Source organism: Calliphora vicina, chromosome 3, assembly GCF_958450345.1.
Source record: "Calliphora vicina chromosome 3, idCalVici1.1, whole genome shotgun sequence".
Lineage (NCBI taxonomy): Eukaryota > Metazoa > Arthropoda > Insecta > Diptera > Calliphoridae > Calliphora > Calliphora vicina.
Window position 1 is genome coordinate 110,326,770 of NC_088782.1, and position 20,284 is coordinate 110,347,053.

Here is a 20,284-nt window from a genome sequence, read left to right on the forward strand (position 1 = left end):
TTTTTAAATTTAAAAAAAAAAAAATTTTAAATTTAAAAAAATCAATTCGAAAAATTTTTTTTCCAAAAAATGAAAAAAAAACAACTTAGGAAAAAAAAAAATTTTGTTTTCCAAAAATATTTAAAATTTGTATTTTGTATTACAAGATTCGGCACAGCCGAATATACTCTTACTTGTTTAATCTAATAAGTAATTTTTTTATGCCAAGTTTTTCTCAAATTTCGTACTTAAAAAAAAACTACAAAAAAAAAACAAAATTCAAATTTTTTAACATTGAAAATCAATGAATTTTAAAAATTTATTCTTTCTAAAAAAATATTTAGAGATTTAAAAATATTTTCATGAATAAAAAAAAATAAATTTTCGAAATGAAATAATTTTTTTTATGAAATGATTTCGATTGGATTTATTTAATAAAATTTTTTTCAAAATTTCGAATATTTGAATTATTTTCAATAGTAAAAAATCAAACCTTAAAAATATTTTGGAAATTTTGTAATTAATTTTAAAAATTTTCAATTACAAAAAATATTTCCAAATTATAAAAATTATTTTTCAAAATGAACTAAATTATTTGGAAAATCGACATTACCGTGCAAATGATTTTATCAAACTTATAGTTGCAATGGAAGTTGTCCCGGTTTTTTATGGACCGATTTTGCTGATTTTAAATAGCAAACTTCTCGAAAGCATGTCTGACAGAATTATTGAAGATTTGGATCTCGAAGATATCTGGGGTCTTCAGAAAATTGTTTTCAACAGACAGACGGAAGGATCCAGAATATATATACTTTATAGGGTCGGAAAATTATATTGTGGAAATTACAAACTTATATATACCCTTCTCACGAAGGTGAAGGGTATAAAAATTAATAAAAAAAATAATTAAAAGAATAAATAAAAATAAATTGCAGCTCTAAGTTCTGCCATTACGGTTTCAAATTGCTTCCCATTGTTGATTTTATTTTTTTTAATTTCTCTAATCGCAACTATTTTTTATTAATTTTTGTATGAGTCGTTGTCAAATATCGTGTCGACAGAAAATACTCGTTTTCAGTCAATGTCGACATTAACGCGTCTTAGAAAATTGCAAATTGCTGTCAAAAGTTAACAATTGTTATCGATATTGACTTCGCAAATACCATTTTAGTGCCTTCGACGTGACTTAATGTCGACAATGACATACATAGACAAAGTTTATAGAACTTTTTCATTTAACTTACATCGTTTATCAAATTAGAAACTCAAAGAATTACAACAAAAAAAACTATTATAATAAAAAACGATAATTTTGTTTAAAAAAATCATTCATTATTTCAACAAATTAAAAATTCCTTTAAATGATTTAACCATTTCACACATCTGTCTAAAAGCAAAAAACCAAACGAAAAATGTTAGCATACTTTAAGGCTTAATTTTAATAAGAATGGGGAAAAAAAGAACTTGACCACACAAACTAGATTTATTTTTCAACCAATAAAATTGCGGCAAAATTTAAATTTTTAATAAATTGTAACATTTAACTTGGAAACAATTTTTAAAAGAGCTTTTATATTGTTATAATTTTTATAATGATTCAGTTGTAACATGTAATTTCTAATTTCGGTAGTATATAGTTTTGATGTATTTTATTTATTTTCATTTTTAATTTTTGTTATTCTTATTCAAGGAACGTCTGGTCTTTCTTTTTTTATGTTGTCTATTATATGATTTGCTTATTTAGCACAAAAAAATATATTTATATTTGTATTTACTATATATTAAATGGTTTATTGTTTTATTATTTTGCTTATTTGTTTGTTTGTTGCAAGGAATACTTTTCTTTCTTTTCTTTTTCAATGTTTAATAATATAGTTGTTATCTAGTTAAATATTTCTTGTGTAGGGGTATTTGTTTTAGTTTTAGTTCGTCTTAAGTACGAATTTTTTGTTTTAATTATGGATTTTCCTGATTATACGATTGAAATGAAGACCTTTGGCCAGTAGGAGTTGAATGTTGTTGCTGTTCGGCATCATTATCATCGTCACTAGAATCAACAATATTGCGTAAAGTTAAAGCATGAAAATCATTTAAAGTCTGTTCAAATAAATCTATAGTTGGCTGATCAGCGGTGGCAATGACACGTTGTGTGGCGCCCAGTAAATCTTCTGCAGCCCCCAATAATTCACGACTGCCTCTTTCGCGAGACAAATTAACAACCCCTCCACCAACACTATTATTAGTTAATAATGAGGAGGTCATATTATTAGCAGCCGTATTGGTGGTGGCCGTTGCTGGTGATGTTGTTAAATGTGTATTAAGTGTTAAATCATTTAAACTAAGCTCATTAGATGATGATGAATTCAAGGAAGTATCTTGATTGTTTATTGTATGATGATGATAGTTATTCGCTGAAGTGGATGGTGTGTTATTGCTGCCGGAACGTGTTAGTTCATCAGCATGGGCTAGTGTTGAACCTATAATATCACTGGCTATACGTAGGGCGGCATCTGTGGCGGCTGCTGTCGATACAAACTCACTGGGATTGCCCAGTTCGATGACATAGCCACCTAAGCCACCATAAGATAAACGCAAACGTCCCTGAGGATTGGGTGATGCCGGATCGTTGGGAGCATGAGTACGTAAAATGGCATTGTCGGGAGTTTCTAAATCGCCATCGTTTAACAATTCGCCACTGCGATATCTGAAATTGTGGGAATAAAAATGGATTAATTTGAAAATTCTGTAGACTCAATAAAGACCTGCGATTGGAGCTAATCTAAGAATACATTAAGAACTATTGATTGAACTGTAGTCAAACTAGAGTTTATTTTATTCTGGTCATATTAGAGTAGAGTTCATTCCACTATGCTTATTTTACTCTGCTCAGAGTAGAATTTATTCTACTCATCTCAGAGTAGAGTTTATTCTACTCTCATCATAGCAGAGTTTATTCTACTCCGGTCAGAGTAGAGTCCTTTTTACTCTGATCAGAGTAGAGTCCATTCTACTCTGATCAGAGTAGAGTTTTTTCTACTCATCTCAGAGTAGAGTTTATTCCACTCATCTCAGAGTAGAATTTATTCTACTCTTATCGGAGTAGAGTTTATTCTACTCTTATCAGATTAGAATTTCGAGAATTCAGATTAGAGTTTATTCTACTCTCCTCAGAGTAGAGCATATTTTACTCTGCTCAGAGTAGAGCATATTTTACTCTGTTCAGAGACTTTATAAAGACCTACGATTGAAGCTAATCTAAGACATTATAAAGACCTACGACTGAATTAATCTAAGACTTTATAAAGTCCTACTATTGAAGCAAATCTAAAACTCCATTAAGACCTACGATTGAAGCTAATCTAAGTCTACATAAAGAACTACGATTGAAGTTTATCTAAGACTTTATAAAGTCCCACTATTGAAGCTAATCTAAGACTTAATAAAGACCTACGTTTGAAGCTAATCTAAGTTAAACTAAGACTTTGTTGTTGTAGCAGCGTAAACAATTGTTCAATATTTATTCATGGGGTTCTGCATGTAGATCAAGTCAATGGAATTGTGCGAATTCCACTATGTGGAATTGGAATTGGAATATGCTGGGTATAAGTTGTCTGTATTAAGCCCGTTGCTCCCTCCTGATCTTTGTTGTGCCAGAACGACTCTTGTTTTACGCGGGAGAATCTTCACAGCGTCTGCTATCGGTGGTGGACGACCTCCAAGTACGACATTCATACGGTATCTTGCTACCGCGGAATGGATGGAGTCTCTTTGAATGTCGTTCAAAGCTGTCATATACGAGCTGCGATCAAATGGACCCTGCACATGCTATGCTCTCCTCGTATTTTCTTAGGTCTTGTCTGACATACCTCGGGAGAGACTCCAACTGTGTGATGTTGAAGTTTGGATGATTCCTCCGGTGACGTTATGTTCCCTGACCGATAGAACTTTAGTTTCCTCGTGAAGGTGGTGTTCGTAGGTAATTTGGAGGCAGTCTGTGACGGTTCTTAAGGCTGCATTTTTATAGCTTTGAATATTTCTCCACTGAGTATCACTTAACGAAGGCGGCCACACTGGAGCAGCATATTTAACCACTGAACCACGTCTTGTAGGTTGCTAGCAAGGTTTCTTTGTCCACACCCCAAGTGCTGCCTGCTAGTGCCTTGAGGACCTTGCTCCCATTTCGCATTTTATGCGTGATTGCAGTGGCGTGTTCTGAGAAAGTAAATAGGATTTCAAAAGTGACACCCTAGATTTTCGGGTGGTTCACTGTCGGAATTTGTACGATGATGCCTAAGTTTAGTTTTATCTCCTTCGTCCAGGTGGTGAAAAGTGTTGCCGATGACTTCGTTGGTGATAGCTGCAGGTTACGTGCAGAATCCATGCTGGTGACGAGCTGTTAGTAGTTGACGGGTCAGCTCACAGGTTTTAACAATGGCATCACTCGATCTATTTTCCAGGCATCGTGTCCTTAGTGACAGATTAAAAACAATTGTCAGTCAATTCCCCGCTCGCCTAGGTTTTTTACCATCAGTTTGGATATTCCGTCAGGTCAAATTGCCTTTGAAGGCTTAGCTGTGTTGATGGCTTCTGTAGATCATGTAGTTTGCGGACAATACTTCTTGTCGCAATATCTATCTCGGGGTTCTCAATAAATTGTCGGCATAAAGCACTCGCTCACAGTTTAGGTTCGGATATGGTGGTATCTGCAAACTTAATCGCGACCTATCATCCTTCTTTGTCGGGTTGGAGAGAGACCGAACTGTAGACCACAACTTGCCAACTCCAGTACTTAAGTTGCAGTTCTTCAAATGATCTATCCATTTGATTCGCTTGTCCTCATTTACCAACCTGCTGATATCGTGGTTCAGCTGGGCAATTCGGAGGTCAGGGTTGGTACTTCAGATGTCATCTCGCTCATGTGCGAGTCCCGTTGTTTCTGCTGGGAAGTGCGGTCGCACTACGGATATTCTGCCAGCGTGAATGAAGCGAGCGGCTGCTGCGGTGACGGTTTCGCGAAACCTCCTCCCTAATTTGTGTACGTTAAAAGGAATCGGTAGACCAAGATGAGGTCGATAAATTATCTGTAGCCGTGCCTGGTCTTCCCCAAGACTTGAATGCCATAGCTGATGATGAGCTTTAAAGTCCCCTAGGACCAAACGTGTATCACCATCCATAAGGTCCTAATGTCGGGATGGTAGCCTCTCGGACAACTGGCTGCTAGCGGAATGTAGACATTATAGAGCTCCAACTCTGTATCTCCCGATCTGACCGCAATACCTTGAACTTCAAGATATTGGTCTCTAGAATTCAGATAGAGAGAAAGGGCTCTGTACTGCATGGTGTTGTGTATAATAAATGCGATGCCTCCACCGTTGTCTCTGGTGCGGTCTTTTCGGAGAACGTTGTATCCGTTGCAATTTTGCAGACTGGAATTAAGTTTAGTCTCCTGGACCGCAGCGACCACGATGTTGTTTGGCTCATAAATCGTGTTATCTCACAAATCTTCCCTTGAGGCATTGAACTGGAATGTGGAAATCACCCCAGGTATATGGACTGTAATCGATGGTGTTGTTGTAGCAGCATGAACAGTTTTACATTAATCAATCTGGATGCTCTGGTGGTTCTGCATGTTGTTCAAGTCCAAGAAATTTAGCTACTTCAACAGGATGAGTCCATAAATCCATTGGACTGAGTGAAGTAGGGTTGACTGAACAGTTAAATATGTGGAGGGTGTCATGAGGACCCTGACCACATGCTGGGCATAAGAAAAGGACGGCACGGTCTATGCGGGACCAAAAGGCATTAAGCCTGTTGCTCCATCCTGATCTAAGTTGTGCCAGAACGACTCTTGTTCCACGCGGCAGAATTTTCTCGGCGTCTGCTATCGGTGGTGGGCGACCTCCAAGTACGACATTCATTCATCCTGCTACCGCGGAATTGATGGCGTCTCTGTGAATGTCGTTCAAAGCTGTCATAAACGAGCGGCGATCAAATGGATCCTGCACATACCTCTGTATGTTCTCCTCGTATTTCCGAAGGTCCTGTCTGACATGCCTTGGGGGAGACTACAACTGTGTGATGTTGAAGTTTGGATGACTCCTCCGATGACATCCCAGAAGGAACTGTTGCGTCAACATTACGTTGTGTTCCTTGACCGGTAGAACCTTGGTTTCCTCGTGAAGGTGGTGTTCGGAGGTTATTTGAAGGCAGCCTGTGACGGTCCTTAAGGCTGCGCTTTGACAGCTTTGAATATTTCTCCACTGGGTATCACTCAACGAAGGCGACCACACTGGAGCAGCAACCCAGCAACAACAACAACTATCGATGGTGTGAGCGGAGATGGTTGTTGTTGCTGCTGTAGCTGTTGTACGTGCTGCTGTTGTTGTGATTGCGGTGGAGAAGGTGGAGGTGTGGCGTAGGATGTGGACGATAATGTCGAAGACCCGATGAACTTCGTAGCTGACAGCATGGGCCAACGTAATTCTCCGACCACTCCTTTTCATGATTAAGTCCGGAACAATTCCTCATGTGACACCAGCCCAAACAAGACTTGCATCTTAATTGAGTTGACATGTGGTCCGGGTTGTTCTTAAACTCCGGGGCGAACCAATAAAATGCGAAGCAAAAAATGCCTGAAGGTGCAGATCCAAAGATAAAATTCGTATTGTTGTTATTGCTGGGTTTACCCTTTGCCACAGATCTTTGGGTCATTCCGGTACGTAGAACCGGCTGTCGTAAAGCTTATCTAAGACTTTATAAAGATCATTATTGAAGCTTATCTAAGACTTTATAAAGACCTACGATTGAAGTTAATCTAAGACTTAATAAAGACCTTCGAATGAAACTAAACTAAGACTTTATAAAGTCCTACAACTCAAGCTAGGACTTCAGAAAAAGACCTACAATTGAAGCTAATCTAAGACTTTATAAAGACCTGCGATAGAAGCTAATCTAAGACTTTAGAAAGACCTACGATTGAAACTGAAATTGGAATTTCTAAGAAACTACCACTGAAGTTTAAATTTGATTTTATAAAGAGAACTAGAATTGAAGTAAACTTTAGACTTTAAAGAATTAAGATTTCCACATACCTGTTCTGACGACTCTGATACACTTGGGCAGCAAAATTTGAATCCGTTGTCACCGTATTACCCTCAATGCGTAGACCAGCTACGCCTTTCTTGGGTATGGTAGCCAAATCGCGTTTAACGCGACGACAGCGGGCCGGTTCATTTTGGCGCTGTTGTATCATGGCATCGAAATCAACAATGTACACATAACCGGCCACCAAAATGGTGCAAGAACGTTCACCTTTCTTGAAAGCCTCCTCTAAGTCTTGGCTAGTGCGATCATCGTATTGCCACCAACCTTAAAAACAAACATTAAAGCAACAAAAATACAAAGAAGGGAAACACAATAATGGCTACTAAAATACTTCCACATACAATATTGATAACAACAAAATAAACAAAAGATCAAAATATTGTATAATTCATAGTTTTTTTTTTATTAAAAATAAGATACTAAAGCTAAAAATTGTTTTCTTTTTTGGGGGTTAAATAGCACATAATAGTATATTTGGAATTTGGTATAAGTATTCATTCATTCATTTCATAATTTCAAATACATACGAACGTATTTATTAACGAGTATAATAGTAATTAAGAATCAAATATTAAAGCTGCTGTATTTAAGTATTAATGAAATAATCATTATATGGCAAAACGATTAAGTAATTTAAATTGTTCGACTGGGTTTCTGTTTTTTTTTTGTCACATTTCATTTAATAAGGTTTCATTCTACGATTCCTTTTTGAAGTCAACAGACCGGCCACACCTTTGGCCTGCAAACCTTTAGCTCTACATATTTTACGTGTCCTATAGGGCATTGATTGTGGATATTGTACCATCTTTTTAAAATCCACTGTATACGTGTTGCCACATATCTGTATGTCATGAGTGAAAGGTTGAATAACATTATTCATATTATCATTCGCCTCCCCTTCTTCGCTATCACAATCCAGCTCATCGACATTAACACCTTTATCATTCTCATTCTCATCTTCATTATCACTTTCTGTGTGTTGTTCTTCTTTCTTCACCTCTATCAGTGAGTCAGTAAGATGTGTGTTACATAAATTTTGAAAGGCTTCTTCAATTTCAGAGGCACTACGTTTTTCATATGCCCACCAGCCACCTAAATGAAGGGGAGGGAGTAGGAAGATGGGCATCAACAAAATTTATAGAGATTAACGTTAAAGTTAAAAAGACACATAATAAGGAGAAAAGACGCAAAACTACGAAACAATTTAAATTGTGAAATTTGGAAAAGAAAAAGTTGGATAGTTTGAGGATTATAAGGGGGGAAAAGTGAGTGTGCAAGCAACAAACAAACAACTTACCATTACGTCCTTCATAGAACCACTGATAACCATCGTCTGTGGCTTTTGTTGTGCAAATATCCTCAATGCCATTAACAAGTTGTGGATGATCTAAAAATTCCGGTGGTATTTCACGGCGGCACATAGCACAGCGGCGATTTTTATAAGCCACACCCTGTAAAGAAAAAATAATTCATAAAAATATGAAGAAAGAAAATATGTTGAAAAATGTTGTTCTTCAATGAGTAAAATAAAATTTAAAGTAGAAATCAAATCTGGTAAGAGTCAACTGTGGTCGTTTTAGTAAATTATTAACTTCAAAGACCTCCACTTGCAGAAGTTCCAATTAAGACTTCCTCTAGATCATAACTGATCCAAAATCTAACTTAAAACCGGCATAACTGTTAAAAAACCCTTTTCAAACACAATGCATTACAATTCAACAACGTCAACAACTAAAACCAGTTTAAATAATAGAAAACTGCACTTGGCAACAACACCGTAACTAAACAAATAAATGTTCTATTAATATTTAGCTAATGACTTTAAATGTTAGGAAATGCAAACAAAAATTGTCTACTTGTATAAAAAATAATAGCAACGATCAACACCAACCACTACTTTCATTTACAAATGAAAATATTATACAATTAATAAAACAAAAACCAAAACGTGTGTAAAATTGTAATTACATCTTAAACATTTTACAGTTTCATTCTGTTTGATTTCAATAGAAAACTAGAAAAGTGTTTATTTAATGGATTTAAATTGCATATTTAAAGATCTTAATAGCATCGTTTAAATCAAAATAAATCTATTCTAATCAAACTATATTGGAAACAATCTAGTCTAGTCAGAGTAGTTTATTCTACTCTAGTACAGATTAGAGTTCAGGCTACTGTCTTTAAAAAAGAGCTACTCTGGTTAGATAGACCCCTTTCACACTAGGCAATTTAGTTGTGCAAGTCTCTTGTGTTTGTAGATGCCAGAGGTAATGTCGGGTTAAGGAGAATAAAATTTTACATGCTGTTTTGTTGTTGGTCAAGAGACTTGCGCAACTAAATTGCCTAGTGTGAAAGGGGTCATAGGAGTTTAGTCAACTATGGTTAGAGAAGAGTTTAGTCTACTCAGGTTAGAATAGATTTTTAGTAGAGAAGAGTTTAGTCTACTCTGGTTGGAGAAGAGTTTATTCAACTCTGGTTAGAGATAGAGTTTAGTCTACTCTGGTTATAGAAGAGTTTAGTCTACTCTAGTTAGAGAAGAGTTTAGTCTACTCCGGTTATAGAAGAGTTTTGTCTACTCTGTTCAGAATGGAGTTTAGTCTACTCTGGTTAGATAAGAGTTTAGTCTACTCTAGTTAGAGAAGATTTTAGCCTACTCTGGTTATAGAAGAGTTTAGTCTACTCCGGTTATAGAAGAGTTTAGTCTACTTTGTTCAGAATGGAGTTTAGTCTACTATGGTAAGAGAAGAGTTTATTTTACTCTAGTTAGAGAAGAGTTTAGTCTACTCTGTTCAGAATGGAGTTTAGTCCACTCTGGTTACCCCCAGTAACACGAAGTCTGGTTATGTTTTAACTAATAGTTATACTGACAGTTTTCATACAAAAATAATTTTAACCGACAGTATAACTATTAGTTAAGGCATAACCAGGCTTCGTGTTAACGGGGGTTAGAGAAGAATTTAACCTACTCTGGTTAGAGAAGAGTTTAGTCTTCTCTGGTTAGAGAAAAGTTCAGTCTACTCTGTTCAGAGAAGAGTTTAATCTACTCTGGTTGTGGAAGAGTGTAGTAAACTCTGCTTGAAGAAGAGTTTAGTCTACTCTTGTTAGAGAAGAGTTTAGTCTACTCTGGTTAGAGAAGAGTTTAATCTACTCTGGATAGAGTAGTGTTAATCTACTAGAGAATAGTTTAGTCTACTCTGGTTAGAGAAGAGTTTAGTCTACTCTGGTTAGAGTAGAGTTTAATCTACTCTGGTTAGAGTAGAGTTTAGTCTACTAGAGAAGAGTTTAGTCTACTCTGGTTAGAGAAGGGATTAGTCTACTCTGGATAGGGTAGTGTTAATCTACTAGAGAAGAGTTTAGTCTACTCTGGTTAGAGAAGAGTTTAATCTACTCTGGATAGAGTAGAGTTTAACCTACTAGAGAATAGTTTAGTCTACTCTGGTTAGAGAAGAGTTTAGTTTATTCTGGTTAGAGAAGAGTTTAGTCTACTCTGGTTAGAGAAGAGTTTAGTCTACTCTGGTTAGAGTAGAGTTTAACCTACTCTGGTTAGATTAGAGTTTAGTCTACTCTGGCCAGAGTAGAGTTTAGTCTACTAGAGAAGAGTTTAGTCTACTCTGGTTAGAGAATAGTTTAGTCTACTCTGGTTAGAGTAGAGTTTATTCTACTCTGGTTAGAGTAGAGTTTATTCTACTAGAGTAGAGTTTAGTCTACTAGAGAAGAGTTTAGTCTACTCTGGTTATAGAAGAGTTTAGTCTACTTTGATTAAAGAAGAGTTTAGTCTACTCTGGTTAGAGTAGAGTTTAATCTACTCTGGTTATAGTAGATTTTAGTCTAATCTGGCCAGAGTAGAGTTTAGTCTACTAGAGAAGAGTTTAGTCTACTCTGGTTAGAGAAGGGATTAGTCTACTCTGGTTAGTGAAGAGTTTAATCTACTCTGGATAGAGTAGTGTTAATCTACTAGAGAAGAGTTTAGTCTACTCTGGTTAGAGAAGAGTTTAGCCTACTCTGGTTAGAGAAGAGTTTAGTCTACTCTTGTTAGAGAAGAGTTTAGCCTACTCTGGTTAGAGAAGAGTTTAGTCTACTCTGGTTAGAGTAGAGTTTAATCTACTCTGGTTAGAGTAGAGTTTAGTCTACTCTGGCCAGAGTAGAGTTTAGTCTACTAGAGAAGAGTTTAGTCTACTCTGGTTAGAGAAGGGATTAGTCTACTCTGGTTAGTGAAGAGTTTAATCTACTCTGGATAGAGTAGTGTTAATCTACTAGAGAAGAGTTTAGTCTACTCTGGTTAGAGAAGAGTTTAGCCTACTCTGGTTAGAGAAGAGTTTAGTCTACTCTTGTTGGAGAAGAGTTTAGTATACTCTGGTTAGAGAAGAGTTTAGTCTACTCTGGTTAGAGAAGAGTTTAGCCTACTCTGGTTAGAGAAGAGTTTAGTCTACTCTTGTTAGAGAAGAGTTTAGCCTACTCTGGTTAGAGAAGAGTTTAGTCTACTCTGGTTAGAGTAGAGTTTAATCTACTCTGGTTAGAGTAGAGTTTAGTCTACTCTGGCCAGAGTAGAGTTTAGTCTACTAGAGAAGAGTTTAGTCTACTCTGGTTAGAGAAGGGATTAGTCTACTCTGGTTAGTGAAGAGTTTAATCTACTCTGGATAGAGTAGTGTTAATCTACTAGAGAAGAGTTTAGTCTACTCTGGTTAGAGAAGAGTTTAGCCTACTCTGGTTAGAGAAGAGTTTAGTCTACTCTTGTTGGAGAAGAGTTTAGTATACTCTGGTTAGAGAAGAGTTTAGTCTACTCTGGTTAGAGAAGAGTTTAGTCTACTCTGGTTAGAGTAGAGTTTAGTCTACTCTGGCCAGAGTAGAGTTTAGTCTACTAGAGAAGAGTTTAGTCTACTAGAGAAGAGTTTGGTCTACTCTGGTTAGAGAAGGGATTAGTCTACTCTGGTTAGTGAAGAGTTTAGTGTACTCTGGTTGGAGAAGAGTTTAGTGTACTCTGATTAAAGAAGAGTTTAGTCTACTCTGGTTGGAGAAGAGTTTTGTGTACTCTGGTTAGAGAAGAGTTCAGTCTACTATGTTCAGGGTAGAGTTTAGTCTACTCTGCTTAGATAGGAGTTTAGTTAGGAGTTTATGGTTAGAGAAGGGTTTAATCGACTCTGTTGAAAGTAGATTTTAATCTACTTTGTTCGGAGTAAAGTTTGTTCTAGATAAGTCTCATATACTCTACTCTACTGAAATTAGAGTAAAATTTAATCTAGTTAAACTAGAGTAAATTCAACATTAGTCATTCTGAAGCTACTCTTGTCATACGAGGAAAATTTGAAAACTCTGTGACTTTTTGAATGCAAGATATATTTGTTGATGCAATAGCACTGGTTGTTGAGTTTTCTAAGATTTTCTTTCTTATTTTAAAGACTCTCTCTAAGACTAATATATGTTTTAAATGACTGACATGATTCATGAAAATAGTTCAAATACTAATATTAACTCTTTCAGCCACGCTTTTTTTGTGTATAAGTTTAAAATCAAAACAATTGCAGTTTTACTTTAATCAAGGTTAGTTTATTATAAAAAGTAAGAAAAAATGTATCAAAACATGAAAAAATCACCCCATTCCAAGGTTTTTTGTGGTGTGGAGTGAAGTGGTTAGTTTACTAACCACCAATGCGGTTGGCATTAAAAATAACTATGACAAAACAACCAAAATATCAAAGTAACACTGAATTCGACAATCAATAAACACTATGTGCTTTTTTTTATTGAATACGTGAAAGTCTCTTAAAAAAAACTGATTTTTACAATATTTTCAAATTAATATATTTATCTAACCAGAGCACAATGACGGCAATGTTTTGCAAAAAATCATAAACAATGACTTCAAAAAATATAATTGTTTAGCAAAATGGCAATAGATGCCAATAAACTATGTTTTAAAGACTATAGAAAATGTGGTTAGTAAACTAACCACCAAACCGCAAAGAGTTAAGCAATTAATTTTTATATCATCAATAAATATTGAAAGGTTATGCAGCTTAAAATTGTGTTTTTAATTTCGGTAGAGTTCTAAATCAAATTTCTTTTCTAAGCTTTGGTAGTTCATATGCTGTTTTATACAATAATTTTTAAAATCTATCAAACATAGGCTGATAAAAATTGGTCAGTATGTCGTTCATAAGTTGTTTATTACAGATGCTATCTAATTTAGTCGATAACGACACATATAATATTTGTATTTTAATATAAGAACAAAAGGTTTTAGTATTTATACATAGGGGAATATTTTATTATTGCAATAATAGTTCTCGACAAAACTCATATATTATAAAAATATTTCTGGGTACTATACAGTATTGGCCATAACTAAAGCACCCCCTCAATGGGGGTTTTTGATAAAAACGGCTTTTTTGGGATGTATTTTGTATATATTTTATTAACTAATATTGTTAATGTTCATTTAATATTCATTTAGTAAAAGATAATTTTATTAAAAATTAGTTCAAAATGATAAATCATATAAAAACTCAAAACGCAACGGACAAAACAAAAGCACCCTCTTATAAGATGTTTAAAAATTTGACTCGGTTCTGCATATTTGCAATGTGAGTTAACGGGAATCACAATGAATGGACTTAAAAATTCCAAAAGATAAAAATATTGGAAGACGTAGTGTGTAAAATTTATGTTTTATACAGTTTATTGTGAAAAAACAATGACAAGGAACAAGTACTCCAGTGAATTTAAAATTAAAGTTATTGAAGACTGGAAGACGGGCTTATCACTACATGAATTTAGTAAAAAATATTCAATTAACAGATCAGTTATTTCCAGGCTCGTTTCAAAATTTTTTAAGACTGTTCGAAAATCACCGGTGCATTCTGGAGGTCGTTCGCGAAAAAAAAACACGATATTATGATTCCTTGATCAAAAGAGCAATACAAAAAGATCCTGCAGCATCAGCTATTCAAGTACGAACAAGTTTAGGATTATGCGTTAGCGAAAGAACAATCCGTAGAAGAGTAATAGAAGCCCGATTATTCAGCTGACTACCAGCAAAAAAAAACATTTCTATCAGCTAAGAACAAGAAAGCTAGACTGAAATTTGCCAAAGCCCACATCGACTGGAGTGTCCAAAAATGAAAGACAGTACTGTTCCCTGACGAATCCAAATACAACTTAAAAAGTTCCGCTGGAATAAGGCGTGTACGCAGACCAAAAGGAGGAAGACTGAATCCTAAGTATTGTAAAGGAACAATTAAACATGGAGGAGGTAATGTAATGGTCTGGGGTTGCTTTTCTGGTCAAGGATTTGGGCCAAATCATAAAATTTATGGGATTATGGATCGGTTCATGTACCGTGATGTATTGAAAGCTGTAATGTTGCCTTATGCCAGTGAAGAGATGCCAATTATAGGGAGCTTCCAACAGGATAACGATTCTAAGCACCCCTCCAAAGTTTGTAAGACTTGGCTACACAGCAATAAGATTCAAGTTCTTCGTTGGCCTGGTCAATCTCCCGATCTCAATCCTATTGAGAACTTGTGGCATATTGTTAATATGAAAATAAATCGTGAAAATTGTTGAAATAAGGATCGGAAATTTTCACGATTTATTTCATGCCGTTAAAATAGCCTGGGAAGGAATATCGAAAAACGCAATAAAAACATATTATCTTCTATGCCAAGAGATGTTCGTGTGCCATCCAAAACAAAGGATTTGCAACAAAAAATTAACTAAAATTTGTTTTTATAGTATATCCTTGAAGGGGTGCTTTAGTTTTGTCCGTTTCATTTTCTACCTTAAAATATTTTTTGATTTTAATTTACCTCTTATAGAAAGGTTAATTTTGAAAGTATTTGTTTATCAATACTAAACATATTAACAAATGAAAATAATACATAATAGATATTTAAAACTTTGATTTTATACAAAAAAATACCATATGAAAAAATTCATTGAGGGGGTGCTTTAGTTATGGCCAATACTGTATGTCTTAAATATAAGAATTAAACCTTTCATTACTTTATACATTTTCATAATTCATGTCGCAACTTCTTAGAACACTTGTTAAGAATTATTAGAACTCATGCCACAATTTCTTAGAACACTTGTTAAGAATTATTAGAAAATAATCAAACAGGTACTTTTTGTTTTAAGGAAATTTAATAATTTCCTTAAAACAGTGATAAAAATAACACGTAGAATTAAGTTTACAATATATAAAACACAAATATCACGCTGTGCAAAATGTTATAACAATAAATTTCTAAGGGTTTATTCTTGGTAGGGTAAAAAGAGAAACGCTGTCATAAAAAATTGTCGTACCCTTTCAGGAATTTGAAAAAAACAGGTACTTGAAGATTGTTAAATATACAAAAAAGGCTTATGTTTTGCGATGTGGTTATAAAGGCATAGAGAAGTTAAATTTTGAACTCTTAACTTAATAAAAACATGAATTCAGCTAAACAGCAAAACAATTTTTGAAGTTATGTGCAAAAAAACATTGCAAAGTATCTTCATTTTTTTTTAACAGAAGACATATCTTAATATTTAGCGTTTTATACCCTAACACACCATAGTGGGGAGGTTATTGTGCATTTTTGCTGATGTTAGCTAGATAGATTTGAAGGGGTGTATACTATAAGGAGTACACTTCCACTCGGAGAAACATAGGATTCATTGTGATACCCTTTAGAATTAAACTAGGTGTGAAGAGAAACAAATTAAATCAAAAAAGAAAAGAAAGAAGTATATATAGTAGAAAAGGTCCTGGCCGCGCACATATCCCATTCGTCTGGCTGAAACTAATAAAAATCGCTACATTATTTCATTTAGTCCCCATACAAATGTCCTCCCGAAATATCACAACATTTTTCCACAAATAAGTTTTAAGGAGTTAGATCGAAAAAACCTTAAACGTTTTCCCTTAAAACTTTTGAAGGGATTTGATTTTTTTTATCAAGTTACCTCCGAAAAGTATGTCAGTTATTATGTTTAATGTCAATTATGTTCATTTGTTGTTAATCTGATTAAAATGAGTGACGAGATCAAAGTGCGTACTAAAATTATTAAAAATGTTCAACAAAACCCAACTTGATCCTACAAAAAGTTGGCCAAACAATCAAAGGTCTGCAGTCAAACTAATTTCAATATAATTAAACAGTATCGGGAGAACTTGTCCGTTGTTAGATAACCTGGATAAGGTAGAAGAAACTTCCTGTAGAAAAACTAAGCCCGGTTAGCTCAGTACTCGGTCTATTTTGTACGAAAAGTTAAAGCCAATGCAGGTTTAAAAACATACAAGGCTCAAAAAGTTCCTCACTCGAACTCTACTAATAATTTAGAGGTCAAAGACAGAGCGGAAATTGAAGTCAAGTTTTATAAAAAAAAAAAATATACCTGCTGCATAATGGATGGCAAAACGTATGTTTTTGGGAATTTTTCGCAGCTTCCGAGTCAATATTATTATGCTGCTGATGCTCGAGGGAATGCTGTAGAAAAGTTTAGGACCCAAAAGCAGAGAATATTCCCAAAAAAATCTTTGTATGGCAGGCAATATGCAGTTGCAGAAAAAGTATCCAAACATTTGTTACAAAGGGCTCTATAAATACCGAAATATACATCAAGGAAAAAGGATGCTTCCATTTATAAGACTTCTTAATGCAGGAGCGGATCCAGAGGGGGTGAAATAGGAAATTCCCCCCCCCCCAAAACCAAAAAGTTTTCATATAAAAAAAGGAATAAAAAGATAAATGTAGAACAAATTTTAATTTACCCCTCCAAATTGTTGACCTGGATCCGCGCCTGTCTTAATGTGTCCACCTATTTTTGGACTGTTTTTACATCCTGTCACTATGATAATCAAGGTCTTGAGTGGATCAAGAACAATAATGTGGTATTTGTGACAAGAGAGGCAAACCTCCAAAGTACCTGTAGCTAAGGCCAGTGAATAGATATTGCGCCCTTATCAAAAAAGGTGGAGATGGACTACCTGTTGGAACAAAGCGACAGAAAACACTATAAAAACCTTAATGAAAGGTCTTCCGGAAAAAGGTTCATAAATTTATCACTATTGATTAGAAAACCTAATAATAGCTTGCATTGGGAGCTACTCAAGCAGCAATTTCAAAGCGTTTTCAAGCAACAGAATTCATCCAAAAACGGGGAAATTGGGTACCATACGAATTGAAGCCGAGAGACCATAATGCTTGAACGCTATAAAATAAATCATTTTTGCATAGAATCATTACTTGCGATGAAAATTGGATCCATTACGATAATCCGAAGCGTAAGAGATCGTATGTGAAGCCTGGTCAACCAGCCGAATCGACAAAAAAGCCTGTATTTGGTGGCAGCAAAAAATAAATTATTGAAATTTTAAGAGAAAAAGGTTTTTACTTATGTACTCAGTGTGATCGATCATGACCTATACTTTCTTAATTGCTTATATTATTTTATATATCGCTCATTTGCTGCAACAACGTCATAACTCAAAATCCGTGTGTTTTGAACTGAGTAATACAAAATATGCGCCGTTCTTTAGTCTTTCATATTGTTTAATCAGTTTTAAAAAATATCAATTATTTTTTGTGTGAGTGTTTTTTCGTTGTAAACGTCAACATTAAAATTCATGTTTTCTCGTATATTTGACAAGTAAAAAATTGGGTTAAATAGAGATTAGAAAGATATTAATATCTACTATTTAAATCAGGTCTTATTTCTGAAATCGCATGAATTGTTGAAAATTTATTTAAGAAATTGTAAAATATCATAAAACATTCAAGCCGTTTTTCTCGAAACTACTTTTTTTGAATTATGACGTTGTTGCAGCAAAAGAGCGATATGTTGTTCATCATTATTAATTCAACATTTTAATTTGGTATTTTGTTTTGTTTGCGATGATATGCAGCAGTGACTTGAGTTAAACCTTGATAATTTTCGTGCAATGACATTTTGTAGGATTTAGATGCATGTCTTTAGAAAATAGCAAAATTCTCCCAAAAAAAAGATAACGTTTGTTATTCTAAAATAGTCAAATATAGAGGCTGTTTATGAAATTATTTTTGAAATGAATTATTTGTATTTTATCCAATTAAACCCCTATTAATTAATGGTACATGGCTTGGCACTTGATTTTTATCACATTTTTCTAAACCAAAAACTGATCTTAAACTTGAATGCTGGTATTAAAATAACAAATATTTTCTTATATTTAAATCATCACTTATTTCAAATACCAAATACGTCAACAAACGAATATAATAAAACAAAAACTAAACAAAACATAACATAAACTAAAAAATAATAATAAGCAGCCAACAATAAATTGCGAATAATTGCAACAAAAAAATATGATGAAATAAAACCACTTACTTTTACACAAAGGAAACAAAATATATGACCACACGGCAAACGAGCTGGATGTATGCAGGTTTGCAAACAAATGGGACATTCCAAGAGATTGCTAGTGTTGCTACTGCTGCTGCTGCTAGTAGTGGCAGCCGAGGAAGAGGTTGAGGGATTTTGATCTAAAGTAGATGACAAAAACAAAATTACAAAATATTCAGCCATAAAATTACAAGTAATTTTAAAAATTCTTTAACATTTACCCGAGCTGACTTCTTTCAAGGCTTCTTCTAAATTTCTTTTCACTAAACTATTACTGGCCCCTACAGCGCCTGCACTGTTAGAGCTGGTGGAGGTTGAGGGTTGTGGCGATGTCAAATCTAATACTTCAATTGGAGTTTCTATTATCTGCACGGAATCATCTAAATCATCTTGCTGTATAGCAGGTGGACCTGACTCCATGGTTGCTATAACTTCCACTTCTACATCGGGTGTAGTGGTAGTTATTAAGTCACTTAAATTTTCTGTATTTTCCATTTTTTGCACAAAAAATAAACTAAAATCAAAATAAACTTTAAATTACAAACAAGCTTTCTCTTGTCTGGTCGTGTTTGGTTTTGCTTATTCTTTGTGTTGTGTTTCTGTTTTTTCGTCTAAATTTCACAATTATTTTTTTCTTTTTAATACACACACACTCTATCACTAATGTTTTGTTTTTTAATTGCTTTAATGCAATTTTTGTTGAAATGCACTTTTATTTATATGATTAACACTTCAATTATTATTAATTTTTTCTTGCTCTCGGTTTTTTCTCTTCTTGCGTTATTTATCTTGCAAATTGTGTTTCTTGATTGAGCTTCCTCACACGAAAAAAAAAAATTCTTTTGGTTGTTTTGTTTTTTGTTTTTCACTTTTGTTTTTTTTTTGCTCTTGTTGCTTTAGTACTTGTTTTGACAACTGTGCAGGGTTTGTTTACATTTGTAAGCAGTGTTGATATTTAAGCGGGTTTTCAATAAAATCCAACCATTTAGTTTGTGGTATTAACAAAATGTATATCAACGGTTCTCAAATGGGGGTCCGCGGCCTTTTAAGGGTCTGTATAAACATGTCAGAGGGTATAAATATATGAGAAATTGACTTTAAATTCCTATAACTGCTAAACTACAAACAACAGTCAAACATTTTTTTGTGCTTATAATTATGAGAGCTATTAAAAATGTTTAAATTCAAGCTTTTTCGATGATCTTGATTATGTCTTTCAGGTATTTTAGTATTCTTAATGAATATTTTCCAAAATTAAATAATTTAACGATATGTACGAGTATATTTCTGAAATGTTCAAGTAAAATCTAGATTTAGCGATTTTCGTTATGAAAAAGTTATCATCATTGTTTGTAGGGTAAATTTGTATGTGCAAGGAATTGCCAACTATTTTGTGTTATAACTACCACAAAAAAGGTAAGACAGTTCTCAATGATAAAGCAGTGTTTGTTAAATGAGTCCCGTAAAGCTTTTAAAACATTAAATATAACGTATACGCCTATTTATAAAAAGTAAGTTCATAAAAAAATTATGAGGCACGGTCGAATTTTATTATAATTGGTGGCGAATCTTATTTATAAATACGCTAATATTTTATTTTAATTTTATACAATATGTATTTAATTAATAAGCAATTTCAAAATTTATAAGAAACATTTTTGAGACAGGTACTGTCATAATTCAACATTTGTGAGGAAGACCTCGTAAAACTACTCCAAGGCAAGAAAATTTAATACCAAAAGAGTTTAAGAAATTCTTAAATTGAGAGGTTATCAATAATCTAAAATTGGGAATTGGTTCTCGAACTGTTAGCTCAGGGAAAATTTAAGTTAAT

At 34.1% G+C, this 20,284-nt stretch overlaps 1 protein-coding gene across 2 annotated transcripts; it reads right to left on the reverse strand.

Moving 5' to 3' along the window:
• Positions 1 to 1,737: 1,737 nt before the first annotated feature.
• Rnf146 (Ring finger protein 146) lies at positions 1,738 to 19,207 on the reverse strand. Of its 2 annotated transcripts, XM_065504960.1 has the most exons (6): positions 18,672 to 19,207; positions 18,436 to 18,590; positions 8,381 to 8,534; positions 8,113 to 8,175; positions 7,071 to 7,347; positions 1,738 to 2,683 (listed from the first exon to the last, which is right to left on the reverse strand). In XM_065504960.1, the coding sequence occupies exons 1-6, from the start codon at positions 18,943 to 18,945 to the stop codon at positions 1,936 to 1,938; spliced, it is 1,671 nt and encodes a 556-aa protein (XP_065361032.1). In that variant the 5' UTR covers positions 18,946 to 19,207; the 3' UTR covers positions 1,738 to 1,935. The 2 variants fall into 2 exon arrangements, with proteins under 2 accessions (XP_065361032.1, XP_065361030.1); XM_065504958.1 differs by lacking the exon at positions 8,113 to 8,175 and having other exon boundaries at positions 18,672 to 19,201.
• Between the last annotated feature and the right edge of the window lie 1,077 nt (positions 19,208 to 20,284).